The 22084-nt window shown below is 38.7% G+C and overlaps 2 protein-coding genes across 4 annotated transcripts in view; both read left to right on the top strand.

Annotated features, from left to right (window-relative positions):
* LOC121018947 (zinc finger protein 677-like) overlaps nucleotides 1-22084 on the top strand; it is a 138339-nt gene that overhangs the window by 36320 nt on the left and 79935 nt on the right.
* LOC121018923 (zinc finger protein 665-like) overlaps nucleotides 1-22084 on the top strand; it is a 68151-nt gene that overhangs the window by 3860 nt on the left and 42207 nt on the right. For 2 of the 3 annotated variants that reach the window (XM_040457970.1, XM_040457968.1), the window contains exon 3: nucleotides 8213-8339. In XM_040457970.1, the coding sequence (XP_040313904.1) occupies nucleotides 8213-8339 (127 nt within the window). Of the gene's footprint in view, nucleotides 1-8212; nucleotides 8367-13836; nucleotides 16534-22084 lie in introns of those variants that run through there. The other variant, XM_040457969.1, reaches the window with a different exon arrangement.

The following is a 22084-nucleotide window of genomic DNA, read 5'->3' as shown; positions in this document are numbered from 1 at the left end:
TTATTTGTTTGCAGAAGTTTGGCTTATTAGCTCTTTGATAGTGTTGACCATAACTGGGTTAAGTATATGTGCAGTTTCATAGTGTGCTGAAGACTAATTCGAGCAATGGTAGCAGAGGCTGTAACGCTTACTGTGGCTTGGATCCCCCTGATTAAGAGGCCTATGAAACGCCTTTGCCTGCTTAATACCAGTGGTGGAGATCATTGCCATCAGATGCAGATCAGGTGTGTAGGCAATACCACTGCGTTGTAAGAGGAAGTGGGCCTGGTTTGACAGGCGTTTAGGCTTCCCTCATGTTCTACGAGGAGCTAGGAATTGCATTTGTGGAGCGACTTCAGGATGTGGAACAGTGAAGTGGTTTCTTCCATCCTGAAAATGGAGCGGTGGTCGTTCATTCTGAGTCATTCTCTGGAAGTCCCGGTTGATGGGAAGGTGTTCTGGGGGTCTCCCCCATGCTATAATACGGCTTCACCAACCAAGAGGGAATCCCCAGAGGTCCAGAATCTGAAAGAATACAAGCATATTCTCAGACCCAAGTGAGAATTTTGAACTGGCACCATAGGTGAGAGGGTTTATGGAATTTAGGAAAATGGAGCTTAGCTGCGTTAGTCCTTGAGGGTCAAGATTTGAAAACGTAAGAGTGATCCTAGTGTGATCGAGGAGAAGTTGAGCTTGTAATGTAGATAACTATGGGTAATTCTGCCTTTTTTGTTGTTTTTAACATATTTTTTAATGTGCTCATTCTACAACTGCTTGTCCTTGTGGATTGTAGGGAATTTTAATTTTATCTGCCATTTCCTTCTTCCTTTGTTCCACATTGTTCCCTGGGAAAGTTTTGACTCTTAAAATCTTGAAGGTTGCTGAGGGTGGATGGTCTTCTCCTGTATAACTTCTTCTTGTTGAATAGGGCCATAGAGAGTCCATCCCTAGGGGCAACATTGGTAAGTTGGGGTAGGTATAGCAGAGTTAGGAAAAGGAAAGACAGTGTAGGGGAAACAGCCTCCTTGAGTATAAAGGATCATCTGTCTACTGGGAGTGATAGCGGTGAAGAAGCCTTCCAACAGGAGTCGCAAAACTATGACAAAAAAGACGCAAAAATGGACATGATTAAAAGATCTAATGCAGGTGAGAAGGAAATTCAGTTACTTCTGTGGCACATAACACTTCAATTATCAGAATATCAAGTGATGACCTTATGCCAAAAAATATTAAAGCTAGGAATTGCATCTAATCTCTATAATAGGTGTAGCATTACTCAAGTGTAACCTAAGGATTATTATTTGTTTCACGTTTCCAGAGTAACTTAACATACTAAAGAAGTCTAATTGGTCAAAAAGACTTCATTTACAATTTAAATTTTGGAAAATTTGTTAGAAAAAAACTCAAAGTTGTATACCACCAAGTGTGTTTACCATTAGACCCCGATATCCTCACTTTCCCTGCAATAAGAAGCTGAAAGCAGATGAGCCTTACTTAGTAATCAGTGATTTAGCATCCCATCCTATTTAGAAAAGGCCTAGATGTCCCAACAAATTCAATCCCAATTTATCACGCACGGAAAACTTTTCGAGTTACTAAAGCCTTTGAAAGCTAGTGTAACAATGACTCATGAAACCTGTGAGACGAAGTTTCCAATTACTTTAAGTTGTAACATGAGCTTATTTGACCTTTGATTAACAGGTCTATTTCAAACCAACAAACTTACATTTGGGTCCCCCTAAGATAGTTTGTTCCCCATGGTTAATTTTTACCTGAAACACTGGTGAGGAAGTCTGAAGTGGATGATCTTGGTATGTTGACATCTCAGACAATTTTAAGGTTGGGAAAAGGTTTCTATAGGTCATGATATGGCTTGCGGTTATGAATATTAGGTAGACCCTGGTTCAGTTTATAATATGTGTTCCCATTTTTTTCCAATTTTCCAAAGGCAGGAAGTTTGTGAGTTTTCTTGAGGTGTCTGTAAACACCATAAGGGCATTCTTAGTAGGGTGTTGCATCGGAGTGAGGATGTCTTCAGAAGGAATCTTTTGTTCCTTTAACAGGTTAGATTTTTCCCATTGACAAAGCGGGGAGTTGGCATTCTCAGGGTGTAGGGTTGCTGAAGGGGCTGGCTGACAATAAGGAGGTTTAGGTTCCGTGGCAAAAGTTTTTATTTACTCTCAGTTGGTCTAATCTTCATAAACATCTTCTGTGCTCAGGGGGAAAATGGCCATAGGGACAGTAGACTATATAAGAATAACTCAGGCAGAACATTGGCGCCTTCCATATGTCATTCCTTTAGTGTGTCTTACCTGTTCTTTCCCAAATGTCTAAGTCGAAGGTTCCTTGCTCAGGAGACCAAGGACAGTGTTGCTGGATAACCATTAGTAATTTAAGAAGTGCTGTATGAATTTGTTGTTGTCTGTTCTAGGGATAGGGAGTCTCCCATAATAATTCTCTCAAAAGTTCCACGGCAGTGAATCCTAATACAGTTTTGCTTTTCTCTTACCTCATCAGGAGAGATTGTAGACCCATGCACTTTTTCTGTTTGTAGAGTTCTAGTCGTTCTGTGACTTTCTGCAGTCCTTGAGTTACATTCGCTTCTTAGCCACGTTGGCCTCTAGTTACATTGTGTTCTACCACATTGTCTTCTTAGACACGTCCCCTGCTTCACGTCGACTTCTTAGTCATGACAGCTTTTCTTCTAATCATGTTGACTTCACGTCACCTTCTATCACATGGTCTTTGGTCACCTCAGTTTTTATCATCTCGATTTCTATCCCATCGGGATCACCATCTGGCAAAGGTTATGAGCCTTGAGTTCTCTCTTGCCCAGGAAGAGAACAGACCTAGAATGGAATACGAGAGAGGCTAATGTCCAGGAGGAGACAGGAGGCCCCAACAGGGGTTCATCTCTGTGTTTATTGAGCTCCCAAGATACTACACACATGGTGAATGTGAAGAAAATAAGATCTTGCACGTGTTAATGTGGACAAAACTATCAGACAGGAATCATTAAATTGTGTGGGTAAGAAGCAAAGGGTCTGGGGTGTAAGTGCAGTTTGTGATTAAAGTACATTAGTAGATTGGCGTCAGATGGAAAGTAATTTTCTGCAGATGATATACAAAGTTGCTCAGTATCCCATTACAATATCTTGTTAACTAACCTCGGGTGATTTTGCTCAATTGTGGCTTCTTTCTGTCCTAAGCATTTCTCTATTTAATGACTTAAACCTGGGCGCTTTAGCTCTGTGATGGCATCTTTCTGCCCTAAGCTTTCTTAACCCATTTAGGTAAGTGTAAGTGATTCTAGAACCTATTTCTCCATATAATAGTAAATGTATAAATTATTGATAGCACATCCATCTCTTAAAGACCATGGTTTCTTTTAGGAACTCTTATATGTTGTACAGTTTTTAGAGAAAAATGTGTATAATTTAGCCAGACATAGCAGAACTTTCTGTCATCACAGAGGATGGTGCTCAATTTTAATTTTACATATTATTATTAAATTTTATTATTATTTTTGTATGTATGTATTAAACTTCAGTTGTATAGATTTTTGCAGTTCATTTTCACACACTAATGCATTTTTGAAACTAAGAAGTAAAACATCCTCTTCCCTGTCATGTCTTCCACCATCACAGATTTTCTTCATCAAGAACTGATGTTCTCTTTCGTGCATATTTTCCAAACGTGCATTTTTGTATTGTAGTATGATTTTAGAATATATTCTACTGTAAATATTTAATCCTGTTTTATTCTGCAAATTGGTATCTTTACATGCCATATGGCTTGAAGTCGTTTTCATGAAAGTCAACAAGAAATAACTGCTTTTTTAGATCCTCATGGGAGCATTCTCTAAATGAAAATACATGGGTCCTTTACAATTCCTTACTGTTTCAAAGAATGCCACGGCGGCTGCTTCTGAGCAGGCCGACTTCACTACAGACTTCTAAGGATGTTTTAAGATTGTACATCTTTTAAGCATGATCACCAGGTTGATGATGGTCTTTCTGAGGAGGCACAGACATTCCACTTAGTAAATAAAGATTTTAAATCAACCGTCTTGACCATCCTCAGCTAAAGGAAAACGTGGAAGAGAACTAAGAAGTAGGAGAACAATGTTTCGACAAATAGAAAATATCAGTAAAGAGATAGAAATTATAGCAAAAGGATGGAATAGAAATGCTGGAGTTAAAGTATAAACACCAGAATTGAAAATTCACTAGAGGGTTCATCAGCAGATGGACAAAAAGAGTAAAGAATCAGTGAACTTAAACAGAGGTTAACTGAAATTGTCAAGTGTGAGGAGGAGAGAGGGGAATAAAGCTGCATAAAAGGGAATAAAAGAAGAAAAATGGCCAGAGGCAAAGAAACCTTTGGGACACTATAACTAATACTCCTATAAACGTAATAGGAGTTCTAGAAGGAAGGGCAGAAAGAATAATTGAAGAAAGAAGAGCTGAAAACTTCCCAAATTTATCAAAGAGAACCTACACGCCCAAAAAACTCAATAAACTTCAACTAAGTCCAATGCATGGAGATCCCTGGCAGTCACATAATCAGTCAAGTTTTATAAGACAAAGAATGTGGAACGTAGCAAGACAGAAACAACTTCTCATGTACAGGGATTCTGAATAAAATTAATGGTCTGTTTCTCATTAGAAACTGTGGAGGTCAGGAATCCGTCTCCTTTGGTATTAAAAGACTGAAAAATTAAAAAAAAAAAAAAAAAAAAAAAAGCCGTATCAGGAATTCCTTACGAGGCAAACTATACTTCAAAATTGATAGTGAAGTTGAGATTCCTAGATGAACAAATGCGGAGGGGGTTCACACTTACAGACTTAGACTATAGGCAATGCCACGTGGAGTTCTTCAGGCTGAAATGGATAGAAACTAGCAGTACCTCAAAGCCATAGGAACAAGTAAACAACGCTAGTAAAGGTAATTACCTAAGTAAATATGAAAGCTAATTATTGTCTTTTTGTTTTGTAACTCATTTTGTCCTACATGTCTTAAGAGACAATAAAACAATCAGAAAAATCTGCTCTTGAGTGTGTGCAACATCTGTTCGTATCTTTTATGAAGTAGTTTTTGACAACAACATAAAGGGAGAATGTATAACAGCACTTGTTTGTATGGCATTAAAGCTAATTTAGCATCAACTGAAATTCAGATATTAGTGGTTTAATATGTAAGCTATAACCCCCAGGATAACCACTCAGAAAATAACTTGAAAATGTACAGAAAAATAAATAGACCATCAAAATGGTATGCACGCACAGACACCCGAAGAAGGAAAGAATTATGTAACAAAATATTAGCCATACAAACAGCAGATGTTAGAATAATTCTTACCAGTAGCAATTTAAAATGTACCTAAATTAAACTCTTCAATAAAAGAGAAAGGAATTTTACAAATGGTTCCACTCTATGTCTGCATATGGCTCACTTTATTTTTTCAAAGCATTTTTTGATCGTGAGAGAGTGTGAGTGGAGGAAGGGCAGAGAGAGCGAGGGAGAGAGAAATTCTCTCAAGCAAGCTCTGCACTGTCAGCCCGGAGACCAGTGTTGGGTTGGAACCCACAAACTGAGATCATGACCTGAGCTGAAACGGAGAGTAAGACGCTTAAGTGGCTAAGCCACCCAGGCGCTCCAAGGCTCGCTTTAGATACACAAATAGGTTGACAGAAGGATGGAAAAAGATATTCCATGCAGATAGTAATGAAACCTAGTTGGGGAGCTATATAGATATCAGACCAAATAGAGTTTAAGTTGTAAAATAGTCATCAAAGATATTGAAGAACATATATTGAAAAAAGGGCCAATCCATTAGGAAGATAAAACAAGTATAAACAATACTTACATAGAAACAAAGCCCCCAAGTTTCTGAAGCAAACATTGAGAAGCTTGTTCTACTATAGTGGTTGGAGATCACAGTGCTCCGTATTTAATAATGGATAGAACAACCGGATACCAATTATAAAGCAGTGAGCAGCACTGTAAACCAGCTAGGCTCCACAGACACATACAAAACACTGCGTCCAACAAAAAGTCAAAAATTAGGAGTAGAAGGGAACTGGCTCAGTCTGAAAAAGCGCTATTAAAATTCCGTGGCTAACCATATACTCAATGGTGAACTCCTGAAAACTTCCCCCTAATACCAAGAAGAAAACAAGCATGCTCCATGTTGCCTCCACTAGTCAACACTCCTGGTAGTTCTAACCAGAGAAATTACAGAAGAAAAATAAATAAAATATGTCAAAATGAGATAAGAAATCAAACTATCTCCATTCATAGATTACATGATCACCTATTTAGAAATAAAGAATCCTCAGACTTAGAATGAATTCATTGAAGTTACAAAATACAATATCAACACTCAAAATTCAGTTACGTATCTTTAAAGTAGCAATCAACAAATGGAAAGTAAACAATTCCATTTACAAAAACAAGAAAGTAAATGGGAATAATATTAATCGGGGAAATGGAAGATTCATACAGAGTGAAAACTACAAATGTTGCTGAGGAAAATTAAAGAAAACCTAAGTAAATGTCAAGATATCTTGTGATTCTGGCTTGGAAGACCATAAAACAGAGGGATCCCCAGAGCGATATAAAGAGTAATGCAGTCCTCAGCAAAATCCCAACATGTTTTGCCCAAATGGGAATCGTGATTCTAAAACTCATTGAATTGGTAAGGACGCCACATAACCAAAATAAACATGAGAAAGAACAAAATTGGAAGACCTACAATTCCCGACATCAAACCTTCTACAATAACTTGAAATAATCAAAAGTATAATTGCATCAGAGGCTAGAAATACTGATCAAAGATACAGAACTAAGCATCCACAAATAAACCCATACATCTATAATCCATTCCTTTTTTCCAAGTGTGCGGAAAACAATGGAAAAAGAAAAGTTTCTTAAATAGTACTGACATATCTAGATATCTGTGAGAATGAAATTGAAACTACCTTGTACCATATAAGGAAATCAGTTCAGAACTAATCAAAGACTAAATGTAAGAGCCTAAATTATAAAAGTCTGAACTGAAAACATAGGGGTAAATTTTCATGACCTTAGGGTTGACAGTGGATTTTTATACATGATCCTAAAAGCAAAAGTGAAAAAGACAAAGTAGATAAATTGGTCATCATCTCAATTATTCACGTCTGTGCGGTGAAGGACATTATCACCTAAGTGGAACAATCTAGCAAATGGGAGGAAATAATTTGCCAACACATATCTACTAAGCATCTAGAACCTAAAATATATGAAGAACTTACACAAGTGACAACCAACATACCAAGAACCCAATTTGAACAACGGTCAAAGGATTTTAATAGACACTTCTCCATAGAAGATACACAAATGAACCCAGCACATGAAGAGATGTTCAATGAAAGTAGTCATTATTAAAATGTAAAATCAAAACTACACTGAGCTATCGTTTCACATCCACTAGGATGATTATTATGAAACCACAAAAATAAAGAGGTTGAGAAATTCAAATCATGACATGTTGCTATAAAAACGTAGATACTGTGGAAAAGAGTGTGACAGAGTCTGAAAAAATTAAACCATGTGACCCAGTAATTGCACTCCTAGGTATATAACCAAAAGAATTGAAAACAGGCATCCAAACACAACTTCTACTGGAACTTAGTAATATTAGCCAAAGGTAGTAACAAACAAATGCTTTACAGTAGTTGAATGAATATGGTCTACTCCTGCAATGGAATATTCTGCAGCCAGAAGAAAGGAAATGGACCACTGATGCATACTATATCGTGGATGAGCCCCAAAGATGATTCTGTGTGAAAGAAGGCAGATGCAAAAGGCCACATATTTGATCCTTTTCCTTATGTATGAAACGATCCAAGATCGGTGAATCCACAGAGACCAAGCATTAGTGGTTGCCAGGGACTGGGCAATAGGAAGCACCTATTGCTTTACTATGGGTAAAGTCTTTCCTATGGGGCTGATAAAAAAGTTTTGGATCTAGACAGAGGTGATGTTTGTGCAATATTTGAATGCAATAATTGCCCCCTAATGGTATTTTAAAGTAGCTAATTTTATGTTCGCTGTAACTCAAAATTATGTTACACGGATCAAAGAACACTTACTCTAGTCAAATCAGTCTTTACACATCTGTGCTTCTCTTGTCTTTGGTCAAATAAGAACATGTTCCCTGTCCATTTGGTGAAATGTGTTTTCCTTTCAGGGACGGTTGACCTTCAGGGATGTGGCCATAGATTTCTCTCAGGAGGAGTGGGAGTGCCTGGACCCCGCTCAGAGGGCCTTGTACAGGGACGTGATGTTGGAGAACTACAGGAACCTGGTCTCCGTGGGTGAGGAAAACTTGCCTCCAGAAGTCGGTAGTTACTTTTTATGTCTGTGCTGTGCATTTTCTAATGAGAGCCCCTATTTTGATCATACGAGTTCCAATTCCTTGTTCTTAAGGGAGTGATTGCAGCTGTTTTGATTGAGAGTGGAAAGGGTTCATAATGTGGCAAGTGGACTCCAACTTCCCTTTCCTTCAGAAGTTCTGCATTCCTGCTTGTTGATGTGGTTGCAGAACTTAGCAGTCAGAAAAGTCTAAGGGAGGGAACTGGTGATGAGGAGCCCTGGTCGTTGTATGTATGTAACTGATGAATCACTAAATTCTACTCCTGAAACCAGTACTACACTCTGTTAAGTAACTAGAAGTTAAATAACAATCTGGGAGTCTGGGGAATAGGATATAAAAACGGTTATATTCTTAGCAAAGTCTAATTTCGCTGAAATCTTTAAAGATGAAGCTCAGAGACAATAACGTTATTTAAAGTTGGGGGGAAAAGGAAACCTCGTGGTGAATTTATTTAAATCTCTGATTCTGTGGTCTTACCCTCGTAAGGGTGTTGGTTGAGTAGTTCTTAGAAAAAACCCAGATGTCTGCACACCTAAAATAATCCTTAAGCACACAGGCACTCATTTGAGTAATTTTTGAAATACGTGGTTTCTACACCAAGCAAAATGAATGTTCTTTCTTGTTTGGTGAACCAAGAGCTGGAAACGTGTTCTGGAAGAGCAGAGGAGACTGTTTTTCTTTATGAATGGAAATCTCTTCTTGAGCTGAATATCATCTTGGTTTTGGAAGAAGAGAAAGAGCCCTGGACTGTGGAACATGAAGTGAGGATAGTGAAACATCCAGACAGGGGATGTGAATGTATTGGAATGTGAGCTCAAGTCCGCTCAGAAGGGCAGAGAGTAAATTGCTCCAGTAAATAGTGTTTGGGAAGGATCTATGGGAAAATACAAGTTTATTTCTTAGGAGCTTTCAAAGGAAATCCTCCCCCACCCCACACACACTTCTCATTCTGTTATTCAAACGAGTAAATCAGATGTGTAGAAGTTTAAACTTCCAGTGATAATACCTACAACACTGTTACCTAGCCCCTCCGACCATACTGGTGCTGTGGCTTGAGAGGGACTGAGATGGCTGTCCCTAAGGAGTCTTTTCCCTGATCCCTCTTGGTTCTCATTCCGTACAGGTCAGAGGTGAGGCCTCTGTAGTGCAAACCCCAGGACCTATTCACTTTCCATTTCCATTTTGTATTCTGGGGAGAACTTCTTAGGAGACACAAAAATTGTAGCATCTGTCTAATAAAGTAGATAAAAGTCTATGTCTTTCCTCAGCCATCCTGGCTTCTGAAGGTTGCTCCCTTGTGCATTAATTAGGAGGAAGTCATGATGTGGATAATTCCAAAAAGTGAAAATCCAAAAGTAGATGTAGTGTAAATACAGCTCAGCTTGGTGATACCTAGTTAGCTTTTCTGTAGGAAAAACATGTATCATTCCACAGATGGTTATTGCATTCCTGGTATACCAAAAGCACCATATTGATATTTTTTGGTTTTGTTTGTTTGTTTGTTTTAAGAACTCAAGAGGCAGCAGCAACTTTTGATTTTAAGTAATCTCTACAACCAGAGTGGGGTTTGAACTCAACTGCAAAGTCAAGGGTTGCATGGTGTACTGACTGAGCCAGCCAGGCAGCCCTCTCTTTTGCTTATTAACCTTTTGATCACCTTCACCCTTTTCTGCTCAGCTACCTGCATGTAGCAACCACCAATATGTTCTCTGTATCTAATGGGTTTTTGTTTCTTTAAGATTGCACACATAGGAGTAATCATACTGTAGTGGTCTTTGACTCATTCCACATAGCATATTGTCCTCAGGGTCCATCTCTGTTGTCACAAATGGCAAGATTGTATTCTGCTTAGTGGCTAGATAATATTGTGTTGTATATACACATCTTTATCCATTCACCCATCAACGGACACTTAGATTGTGTTCGTATCTCAGCTATTATACATAGTGCTGCAGTGAACATCAGAATGCTTCTGTCTTTTCGAGTTAGTATTTTTGTTGTCTTCAGATAAATACCCAGTAGAATTGGTGGATCACACAGTAGTTCTCTTGGCTACACCATTCTCCACCCGTTGACAAACGTGTTGTTTCTTGTCTTTTTACTAACTGCCATTCTAATATTAGGTGTGAAGCGATATTGTGGTTTTGATTTGCATTTCCCTGATGATGAATGATATTGAGCACCTTTTCCTGGTCCTGTTGGCCATCTCTAAGTCTTTGGAAAATGTCTATTCGGATCTTGTGCCCATTTCTTAAATCGGGTTATTTGAGCATGTTTTGGTAATGTTTTAGATTACCAGTCCATTATCAGATGCATGATTTGCTAATAGTTTCTCCCATTCAGTAGGATGCCTTTTCATTTTGTTCAAAAACTGTTTCCTTTGCTGTGTAAACACGTTTCAGTTTGATATAATCCCACCTTTTTTACTTTTCTTGTTTTTCCTTTTTGGTGTGGAGAGTTAAAAATAAAATCATTGCCCACACATGTGTCAAGGAGCTCATTACCCCCTAACTTTTCTTTCTTTTTTTTTTTTTCCAATTTTTTTTAAATTTTATTTTTGAGAGACAGAGAGAGGCAGAGTGTTGAGTGGGGAAGGGGCAGAGGGAGGAAGACACAGGATCTTAAGAGGCTCCAGGTGGGGCGCCTGGGTGGCGCAGTCGGTTAAGCGTCCGACTTCAGCCAGGTCACGATCTCGCGGTCCGTGAGTTCGAGCCCCGCGTCAGGCTCTGGGCTGATGGCTCAGAGCCTGGAGCCTGTTTCCGATTCTGTGACTCCCTCTCTCTCTGCCCCTCCCCTGTTCATGCTCTGTCTCTCTCTGTCCCAAAAATAAATAAAAACGTTGAAAAAAAAATTTTTTAAGAGGCTCCAGGCTCTGAGCTGTCCGCACAGAGCCCAACATGGGGCTCGAACTCACAAGCCGTGATATCATGACCTCATCCAACGTAAGAAGCTTATCCAGCTGAGCCACCCCGGCCCTCCACCCCTAACTTTTCTTAATAGGAGTTTTATGGTTTCAGGTCTTAGGTTTAAGTCTTTAATCCATTCTGAGTTAATTTTTGTGTATGGTGTCAGATAGTGGTCCAGTTTCATGCTTTTGCCTCTGGCTGTCCCTTTTTCCCAAACCATTGATTAAAGAGATTATACTTTCCCCCATTTTATAGTCATGTCTCCTTTGTTGTAAATTAAGTGAGCATGTGTGTGGGTTTATTTCTGGTCTCTATTCTGTTCTGTTGATCTATGTGTGTATTTTTATGCTAATACCATACTGTTTTAATGACTATAGCTTTGTAGTCCGGGAGTTTGAAATCAGGGAACATGATGCCTCCAACGTGTACTTCTTTGTCAAGATGCTTTGGCGATTCGGGAATTTAGCAGCTCCATAGAAATTTTAGGATTTTTCCCTTTTGCGGATATGTTTTCATGTGGACAGAAATATTCCACTTTTTTGAATGAATACCAAGGAGTGGGAATGCTAGGTCATATTTAAGAGTACATTTAGTTTTGTAAGAAAGTGCAAACTTCTCCAAAGGGGAGTACCATTTTGCATTTCCACCAGCAGTGAATGAGAGTTCTTATAGTTGCACATTCTCACTAGGATTTGGTGTTGGTTTTGTGGATTTTGGCCATTCTCATATGTGTGCAGTGATATCTAATTGTTACAACACATATTTTCCTTGATTAAAGTTACCACTTTTCTTTAATGTTTATTTATTTTGAGAGAGAGAAAGAGAGGCAGCAAGGGAGCGAGCATGAGCAGTATAGAGGCGGAGAGAGAGACACACAGAATCCAAAGCAGGCTCCAGGCTCTGAGCTTTCAGCACAGAGCGTGTCATAGGCTTTGAAGTCCTAACTCTGGGTTCATGACCTGAGTTGATGACAGACACTTAACCAGCTTAGCCCCGCAGCTGATCCTATGGCATTCTTTAAATTAAGAATTTGTGATATCTTAGAAACATATTTTTTAAAGTTCCTGCTTTAGTCCCAGCAGTATCATTAACCTGATTTGCTGTAGCTTTTGCTATAATGATATATTATTTTGAGGCTTGGGTGGCTCAGTCGGTTAAGCATCTGACTCTTTTTTTTTGGCCTAGGTCATGAAGTTACAGTTAGTGAGTTCAAGTCCCACATTGGGCAGTGCGCTTACAGTGTGGAGACTTCTGGGGAATCTCTCTCTCTCTCCCTGCCTCTCCCCCATTCACAAGCTTGTTCTCAGTATCTCTCTCTATAAGTAACCTTAAAAACGTGTCTCCTGTAACATGTATACATTATATAATTGTCTTGAGTATATACCTAGAAGCGAAGTCTTGGTATATTTAGTTTGATAATTTTTAGAGCAAATATTGAATTAGATATAACTTAGATATAACTGTACAGTTTTCCTCTAACCCCCTACTGTTTCCCTGTTGAATGTTTTCCACCTTTGCTTCATGCCCATAGTATGAGTTCTTACAGAACGCATCAGTATTATGCCTTTTGCTGAATGTGTTTTCTTTTTCCCCAAGGTCCTGCTTTTAATTTACACCACAATCATATTCCCATAAATGTGCAAGCACAAGCACTGTCCCCACATGGTCAGTTACTTCTTAATGCTTCACTCTTGCTTTTCTGAATCCAAGTCCTGGCCTTTCCTCAGATGTTTCATTGAGCTAAACAAACCACCCTTGTATATCCTGGTATATTAATTTTGATCAACAAAGCACCTCAGTTTACACAGCACCTGACTCCCCTGCCCTCCGTACTGCAGAAAGAACCCTATTCATACACAGGGAACATGTGTATGAATTGCTCAGGACAGCAGCTTGATCTGGTGGTTAATTATACTGTGTGTTTACTAATGTGTGAGCATATGATGAAAGAAACAAGATATTTTAAGGACTCTGTATGTTACAACCTACATGTTGATTGATCTAGGGGGTTAAGTTAATAAGTAACCATAGTTCCACAAACTAGTAGTCTCTGGAGTTCTAAAGCAGTTTGTCTTGGAGATGTAAAGACAGGATTTACATTCCATAAGGAACTCCTACTAGAAGGAATGAAAGATTCATTGAGCATCACTGAATTATGAGATATTGGGTTCAGGTAAACACGTTTTTATAAAGATTAAGAATTAAGGAAGAGAGACAACTCTATAATTTCATGCACAGTTATAAAATAGCATTGTATAAATGGGGTCAGTAATCATGAAGTTTCATTTAATTATCCAGTTATGTGTCCAAAAAATATGGATAGTGTAAAATGTGTTTCGAAAAATTACCTCAAAATCAGAGAAATTGTTACTATGGAAAACGTTATAAAAAGAGAACTCAAAAACATTGTATATGACAGTAGTGTTTGAAGACCATGGTTGGTTAACATCCTTTGTTTATAATAAAGTGTTGTTTAGGTATGTGATTATGTAATTTAGTATAAAATATTTATCTTCCAACTCTATTTGATAGGAAGCCTTTCTCCTGGATTTGCACTCAAGGAATTGTCACCAGTAGAGGACATTTATAAAGGAAAATTTTACCACTTAGTGATATTGGAGAGAAATGAAAGCCATGGCATCAAGAATTTTGATCTCAAGGAAGTCTGGGAAAATAGGCATGACTTTGAAAATCGGTGGAGAGATGATGCAGGAAATTACAAAGAAGTGCCTTTGACTCATAACAAAAATCTCACTTGTAGGAAAGATCAGCCACTTAATCAGCCCTCAGTTACTCTTCCTGAAAAGCAGAGTGTTTCTGTGAGAAAAAATACATACCAGTATGTCATGAATAATGAACCATTCATCAGGACTTTGTTACAACAGGACAGTAACGTAAGTGGTTCTGGAAACCAGTACATAAACTGCTTGGAAAATAGAATTGGATTAAGTTTGCAGGCACACCTGGGTGAACTCCAGAGATTTGACAGTGAGGAGGAAATATATGAATGTAGTAATCCAACTGAGAAGTCTGTCAGCAATGGTTGCTCAGTCTCACCACTTGAAAGAATTCCTCCCAGGACCCAAAACATTTGGAATAAATCTAGGGAGATTTATCATTTGTTACCTGCCCAAGCCAGGAGAGGATACACCAGAGGAAAATCTTATAAATGTAATGAATGTGGGAAGGATTTTAGCAAGAGCTCAAACCTCATGAATCATGAGGGTATTCTTTCTGCACAGAGACTTTACAAATGTAATGCATGTAGCAAAGTGTTTGTTGAGTGTTCAAGCTTTACTCAAGATAAGAAAATCCATACCGGTGAGAAACCTTACAAAGGTAATGAGTGTGCCAAAGCGTTTACCCAATTTGGCAACCTTAGTAGTCATCAGAAAATACCTGCTGGGGAGAAACAGCACAAATGTAACGTGTGTAACAAGGCTTTTATCCAAAGGTCAAGACTTAAGGCACATCAGGTAATTCATACAGGAGAAAAACATTATAAATGTACTAAATGTGATAAGGCTTTTATCAAACATTCAGCACGTTTGCGTCATGAGAGAACTCATACCGGTGAGAAACGTTACAAATGTATTGATTGTGGCAAGGCCTTTTTGAGGAGTTCACACCTTACTCAGCATAAGAGAATCCATACTGGAGAGAAACCTTACAAGTGTAATGAATGTGGCAGGGCTTTTAACCAATTTTCACACCTTTGGTGTCATGAGAAAATTCATACTGGCGACAAACCTTACAAATGTAATGAGTGTGGCAAAGCCTTTACCCAGGCTTCAAGACTCACTAAACATCAGAGAGTCCATACAGGACAGAAACCATATAAATGTAATGAATGTGGTAGGGCTTTTATCCAATCTTCACACCTTAGGCGTCATGAGAAAATTCATACTGGTGACAAACCTTACATATGTCATGAGTGTGGCAAAGCCTTTACCCAGCGTTCAAAACTCACTACACATCAGAGAGTCCATACAGGAGAGAAAGTGTATAAGTGTTTCGTAAGTGGCAAATCCTATAGTCAAAATTCAAACCTGGCAAATCATCAGAGATTGCATACTGGAGAGAAACCTTACAAATGTAAAGAGTGTGGCAAATCATTTACACAATTTGGAAATCTCACTATGCATCAGAAAATACACACTGGGGAAAAACCACACAAATGTAATGTGTGTGACAAGGCTTTTATCCAAAGGTCATACCTTGTGGCACATCAGAGAATTCACACAGGAGAAAGACCTTATAGATGTAAGAAATGTAGTAAGGCTTTTGTCAACCATTCAGAACTTTTGCGTCATGAGAGGACTCATACTGGTGAGAAACCTTACAAATGTATTGACTGTGGCAAGGCCTTTTGGAGGAGTTCACATCTTATTCAGCATAAGAGAATCCATACTGGTGAGAAACCTTACAAGTGTAATGAATGTGGCAGGGCTTTTAACCAATTTTCACACCTTTGGTGTCATAAGAGAATTCATACTGGCGACAAACCTTACAAATGCAATGAGTGTGGCAAAGCGTTTACCCGACTTGGAAAACTTACTAATCATCAGAAAATACACACTGGCTAGCAACCACCCAAATGTGATGTGTGTAACAAGAATTTTATCCAAATGTCAGGCCTTTGGCACCTCAGAGAATCCGTACAGGAGAAAAACCTTGTAAATGTACTAAATGTGATAAAGCTTTTAGCACACATTGAGACCTTTGTAGTCATGAGAGTACTTCTACTGGAGAGAAACTTTACAGATGTAGTGTGTGTGGCAAAACCTTTGCTGAGTGCTCACATGTTAACAGAAAAATCCATACTAGAGAGAAACCTTAACAGATGTAATGAGTGTGGCAAAGCGTTTACCCAATTTGGAAACCTTACTGGGCCTCAGAAAATACACACTGGGCAGAAACCACACAAATGTAATGTGTATAACAAGGCTTTTATCCATTGTTCAAGTCTTATGGCACATCAGAGAATTCATACAGCAGAAAAACCTTACAAATGTAATATGTGTAATGAGGCTTTTATCACACATTCTCACCTTTGGTGTCATGAGAGATCTCATACTAGAGAGAAACTGTACAAATGTATTTAGTGTGGAAAAGCCTTTATGGAGCATTCACATCTTAATGTGAACCTAATATGTGTGGCAGTGCTTTTATTCAAAGCTCAAGCTTTGGGGAGCATCAAAGAATTCATAGGAGAAAAAAACAAATGAGCAAGGGTTCAACACTTGCTCAGCATCAGAGATTCCATCATGGAGAGGAACCATATGGAACTAACATAAGTGGGAAATCTTGTAACCAGGGTTCACAACTCACCTGATAGGAGAATAGAAGCCTCTGAAAGGAAGAACACTGAAGGAATGTATGGCAGGTCTTATCCAAAGCTTATTTTAAGTTGTGGAATGTAATTTCTACTAGAGAGAAAAACCTTACAAATAAAATAGGTGTGATCTGGGTTATAAAAAATGTACAAATTGGGGCGCCTGGGTGGCGCAGTTGGTTAGGCGTCCGACTTCAGCCAGGTCACGATCTCGCGGTCCGGGAGTTCCAGCCCCGCGTCGGGCTCCGGGCTGATGGCTCAGAGCTTGGAGCCTGTTTCCGATTCTGTGTCTCCCTCTCTCTCTGCCCCTCCCCCGTTCATGCTCTGTCTCTCTCTGTCCCAAAAATAAATAAACGTTGAAAAAAAAATGTACAAATTGGGGAGGGGATAAAAATAGATCAATGGAGTTAGGAGGTACAGACTTCCAGTGATAAGAAAACAAAATGTACAACTTTGTGCTTTGTGGTCTAGAAAGAATTCACATAACACGGAAACCATATAAATGTGTCAATGTCTTTACCTCAGGAAATACTGAAGAATTCATGCTGGACAGGAACATTAACGTATAATGAAGGCAGTGATTTGTTTAGCCAGTTCTTCAATGGACTACAATTTAAACCTTCACACTAGGGAGAAGTAGGTCTATTTTGAGGATTAACCAATCTTAGGTGTTAAGTTCCACAGAAAATTAAAATTATTTAAAACTCATGAGATGGTGTGTCAATGGTACAAGTATATCTGTGGAAAGACCTAATCATCTTCTGTTCAAATATTTTATAAAGGTTTTATTTTCTTCTGTGCACACAACATGGGGCTCAAACTCACAACGCCCAGAGCAAGAGTCACATGCTCTTTTGGCTTAGCTTGCCAGGTTAACATTTTTTACTCAATTATTTGAGGTTTCTGTGTTTTTTTTTTAATGTTTTTATTTTTCATAGAGTGGGAGGAAGAGAGATCTAGTGGGAGAGGGGGAGAGAGAGAGGGAGGCAATCGGAAGCAGGCTCCAGGCTTTAAGCTGACAGCAGAGAGCCAGACTGGAGTGTTGAACTCATGAACCACAAGATGACCTGAGCCGAGGTTGGATGCTTAACTGACTGAGCCATCCATGTACCCCAATTATTTGAGGTTTTTTGACGCTACATTATTATTGATGACTTATAACCTCAAGTTTGGATTCCATTGATGTTATACTTTCATTATATGTGTTTCATTGGCAACCATAGTGGTGGTCTCAGAGAAAGCATCTGTATGGTGAATGGAACCTCTTCAATGGGGGTGAGGGGCTTAGTCATACTTATATACCCGGGAAAACTGGTATGCTAAGTTTAAGATAGACTATACTATATACATTTGGGAGCATAGGGAGTGGCAAGGAATAAACCTAAAACTCTTACGTAAATTGTAATGTTTTCTTTGTGGTCACAGCCCCTTCTCTGGATTTGTTGGTACGATTGAGCACCTTTGTTGATTACTACAGGAAAGAATTACTCTATCAGATAGTTGACCATGAAGCAGTAGGTCAGGACATTGAGAGAATATTTTCATGTAACGATGGGTTACTTGGGATGGCATTTGTACTAGAGAAAATGGACAGTGAGCAATGGTCTCTCCTTTTGAAAGGTAATAGCTACTATATGTCATGGATGAGTAAAAATTCGTCTTAATTTTGGAGACTGAAGAGAAGGTTCTAGAGGACATTTAAATCAAAAGAACCAAAGTAGGATTGCCTGTGTGGTTTAGTATGTTGAGTATTTGACTCCATTTTGGCTCAGGGTCATGGGTCAATCTTTACGTTGGGGTCTCCACTGAGTGTAGAGCCTCCTTACAATTCTCTTTCTCTCTCTTTCTCTCTGCCACTCTCTGCTACCTGTGCCCTCAAAAAACAAAACAAAAATACACCCAGAAGTAGTATGCTTGTAAAAGACGCAAATTTGGGCACTGAAATTGCATTTTGATTCCATTTTTTTTTAGGATACCCTATTTCTCATATCTAAGTAAGTAAAATATAAGCTTTTGTGTAAACCTAAATGAATCCTGTGCCTTATTATCCTGTGTGCATCACACTTCTTTGGGGAATTTCATAATGAACACTAATCATACATCCTTAAGCTCTGTATGTTGAATGTCATCTGTAGTAATTTTCATGTTATATTTAAACCTATAGTTTTGGAAATACATATTCATAAGTTGAATTTGAGAGTTACCCACCCATTGTATATCCTATAGTATTTAGTGGCTCTAAGGGAAATACCATAGCAATGCAATTTCAAACTCTCACCCTCTACAACCAGCCTCCCCATTCATGAGTATACATCATATGATTCTATTTCTCCCTGCCTTTTGTGCTGAAATGAGACCCATGGTTTGCACCTTTACGTTAAATGAAATTAGAAAAATAGCAAGCATGTGAAAAGTATTAGGAACTAAAAGAAAAGTTGAGAAGTAAGGATAAAGGTAACAATATTTTGTGCTGGACTGCTCAGGGAATAATTTGAAAAGATAAGTTGTCATGAGTTTACTTTCAAGAATGAACAACACAATGGGAATCTTGTTTGATAACTAGAAATCTCACATATTTAGCCTCTAAAACATTTTTTGCTCATTTGCACTTGTGCTCACTCCTCGAACAGGATGTTCAGATGTCAGGAATGTTGACTGCATACACTGAAGTGTTAGGAGAATGTTAATTATATACTGATGCTTACTCAGGAGAGCAGGGTAGACTTCTCAAGTTCTGAAAATGGCTGGAGAAAGCAGGGAATGGTGACTACATTGTTATGATGCATCCTGTGTGGGGCCAGGGTGATGATACTCATAGGCACTGTGAACTTGTAACTACTGCCAAGGGAGGGTCCTCTCCGGCTTCATTATTAGCTTTTCTTGCCCAAATGGGCAGAATAGTAAGAGGTGGTAATGCTGCTTCATAGGTATCAGCCGGGCATCAAAAGTACAGTCAGACCCAGTAATACAAAACTGAAGTTTACTCCTGACTGACTTGGTTGGGAAAGACCACAATCTTCCTCAGGCTAACTACTACCTCCTTTTTCCTGATGCACACATAGCCCCACCACACAGTTGATTATGGAAAATGGCTGTGAAATAACTGTTTAGAGCAATTACTGAAGACATTTTTAGACTTGTATGATGTCATGGTTCTTTTTCTATTAAGTTATAGTCTATTAAAATATTATTCAAAACCGAGAGAATATTTTCCAACTCCAAGCCTTTTGTAGATCTGTCACTTTAAGGGAGAAAGCAACAAATGGAATCTCAAAATCAGTGCTTCAGTTTTTCTCCCAAGGTACTAGAATCAAGGAATTGCCAGGTCAGCTCAGTCAGTGAGGCTTCCAACTCTTGATTTTGGCTCAGGTCTTGGTCTCACAGTTCAAGGGATCACACCCTGTATTGGGCTCCACACTGAGTGTGGAAAAATAACTGAACTTTAAAAAACTTTTTTAAAAGGTTCTAGAATCAGAATATCTGTATTGAAACCTTGCAAATTAGTGTTATATTCAGGTAAGTTAAATTTCAAAGGAAAGACATCTGTAACTCAGAAAACACTAAGGACTAATAAATTTTGACTCATTTGGAACACCTATGACACTGGTGATGGGTTGTGTGCAATATTATACATACAGGATAAAGAAAGTCTAGTGATTAAATCTGTCATCCTGTTATCCTTGACTACTTTTTCATTTAATATTATTGTGGAGTATATTTAAATTTGGTCTCCAAATGTTTTCTTTACCATCTTTTTCTTTTACCTTCTGTTGTTTAGGTGTGAATATGAAATTTGAAAATTCCCCAATATCCTGATATTAATTTATTAAATTTATTTTAGGAAGAGAGTGCACACAAGTGGGGGACAGGGGCAGAGGGAAAGGGAGAGAATCTTAAGCAGGCTACACGCTTGGTGCAGAGTGTACACAGATCTCGATCCCACAACTCTGGGATGTTGGCCAAAGCCACCTGACTGAGCCACCCAACTGCCCCCCCAATACCCTTTTAAAATTGTGCTATTATTTTTTTATGTTTTTATGTATTTTTGAGAGACATATTGCGAGCAGGGGAAGGACAGAGAAGAACGAGACACAGAATCCAAAGCAGGCTCCAGCCTCTGAGCTGTCAGCACAGAACCCGATGTTGGACTAGAAGTTTTGACCAACTAGATCATGACTTGAGCCGATGTCAGAGGCTTAAGTGATTCAGCCACCCAGGAACCCTTCATTCATTTTTCTTGGTCATACAGCAGCCATCCTGCTGTAAGGAGAGAGAGTGCTGAGTGCTAAAGGAGGTGGCCCATCCCAACCTGCATCTCTGGGCTTCCTGTTATGTGAAAATGATAAACCACCTTGTTTCAGCCACTGATTCCAGGAGGTCTGTCACTCACAAATAAGAACTGTCTTATGTGACCCATAAGATTAATATTTGTATTGAGAGTAGAATGGAGCATTTGAGAGAATCCTGAATTTGACATTTTGTAGTGTAGAAGAGCTACAAGAGGCATCCTCATTCCCAGATGGGTTATAGCTGTTTGGCACGTGCTGTCTAAAACTCAAAATGTTAACCAAACAAAATACAGCTTCAGAATTTATGACGAATGTTCAGAATGCTAGGGTAGAAAGTTGAGCATGTGAACTTAGTCTCTGACCTTATGCACTATAGTAACTTTTTACTTTCCACAGATAAAATGCATTTGCTCATTCTACCAGTCAGGAACTATTCTAATCACTGATATTAGCAGGAAACAAAACTCCCTGTCTTCAAGTAACTTATATTCTATAAAGTTGAGTCTATAAGGATAAAATATGATAGTGGTAAGTACCATAAACATGTGCATGTACAATGATAGATCACAGGGTTTCCTAATTTAAACAGTGTTTTCAGGCAATGCCCACATGATGAGGTCATCTTTGAGCAGAACCACTGAAAGTGTATCATGCAAATACCAATGAGGAAGGGCAAGGGGGTGGAGGAAAGAGGCAGAAAATTGCCCAAATGGGAACATGTTTATAGTGGATTGGGAAAATCTACAATTGGCGTGTGGCTTGGTGAAATGTGAGGCTAAGTTTCTACTTGAGATATTTAAAATTATGGACTCCTTGTAGTTAGAATTTTAAATTTTAATAACAAAACTCCCCAGAAGGCTAAAGAGTATATGTGATAGATCCAAACCATGACCTGTTTGGAGCATACACAGACCTATTTCTTTATGGCAGCCTTACCCCTACCAAGAGAACACAGCCATGGGGTGGAGTAATGAATTAATGGAAAGTTGCTGAATACCGTTTGTGAAAACTGTATAGGGAATTGATCCCAGGAGTTGTTAAGATACATACTTATCCTGTTGTCTACGCTTATACCCAGACAAGGGTATATTGCTTCTTCCACTTACGAATGTGTACCAAGTAATACTAGTTGGGTCTTTTTTTTTTTTTTTTTTTT

The sequence above is a fragment of the Herpailurus yagouaroundi genome, unplaced genomic scaffold (assembly GCF_014898765.1).
Source record: "Herpailurus yagouaroundi ecotype Mexico unplaced genomic scaffold, PumYag 220, whole genome shotgun sequence".
NCBI lineage: Eukaryota > Metazoa > Chordata > Mammalia > Carnivora > Felidae > Herpailurus > Herpailurus yagouaroundi.
Note: the sequence above shows the minus strand (reverse complement) of the source record. Positions and strands in the feature narration are given on the sequence as shown.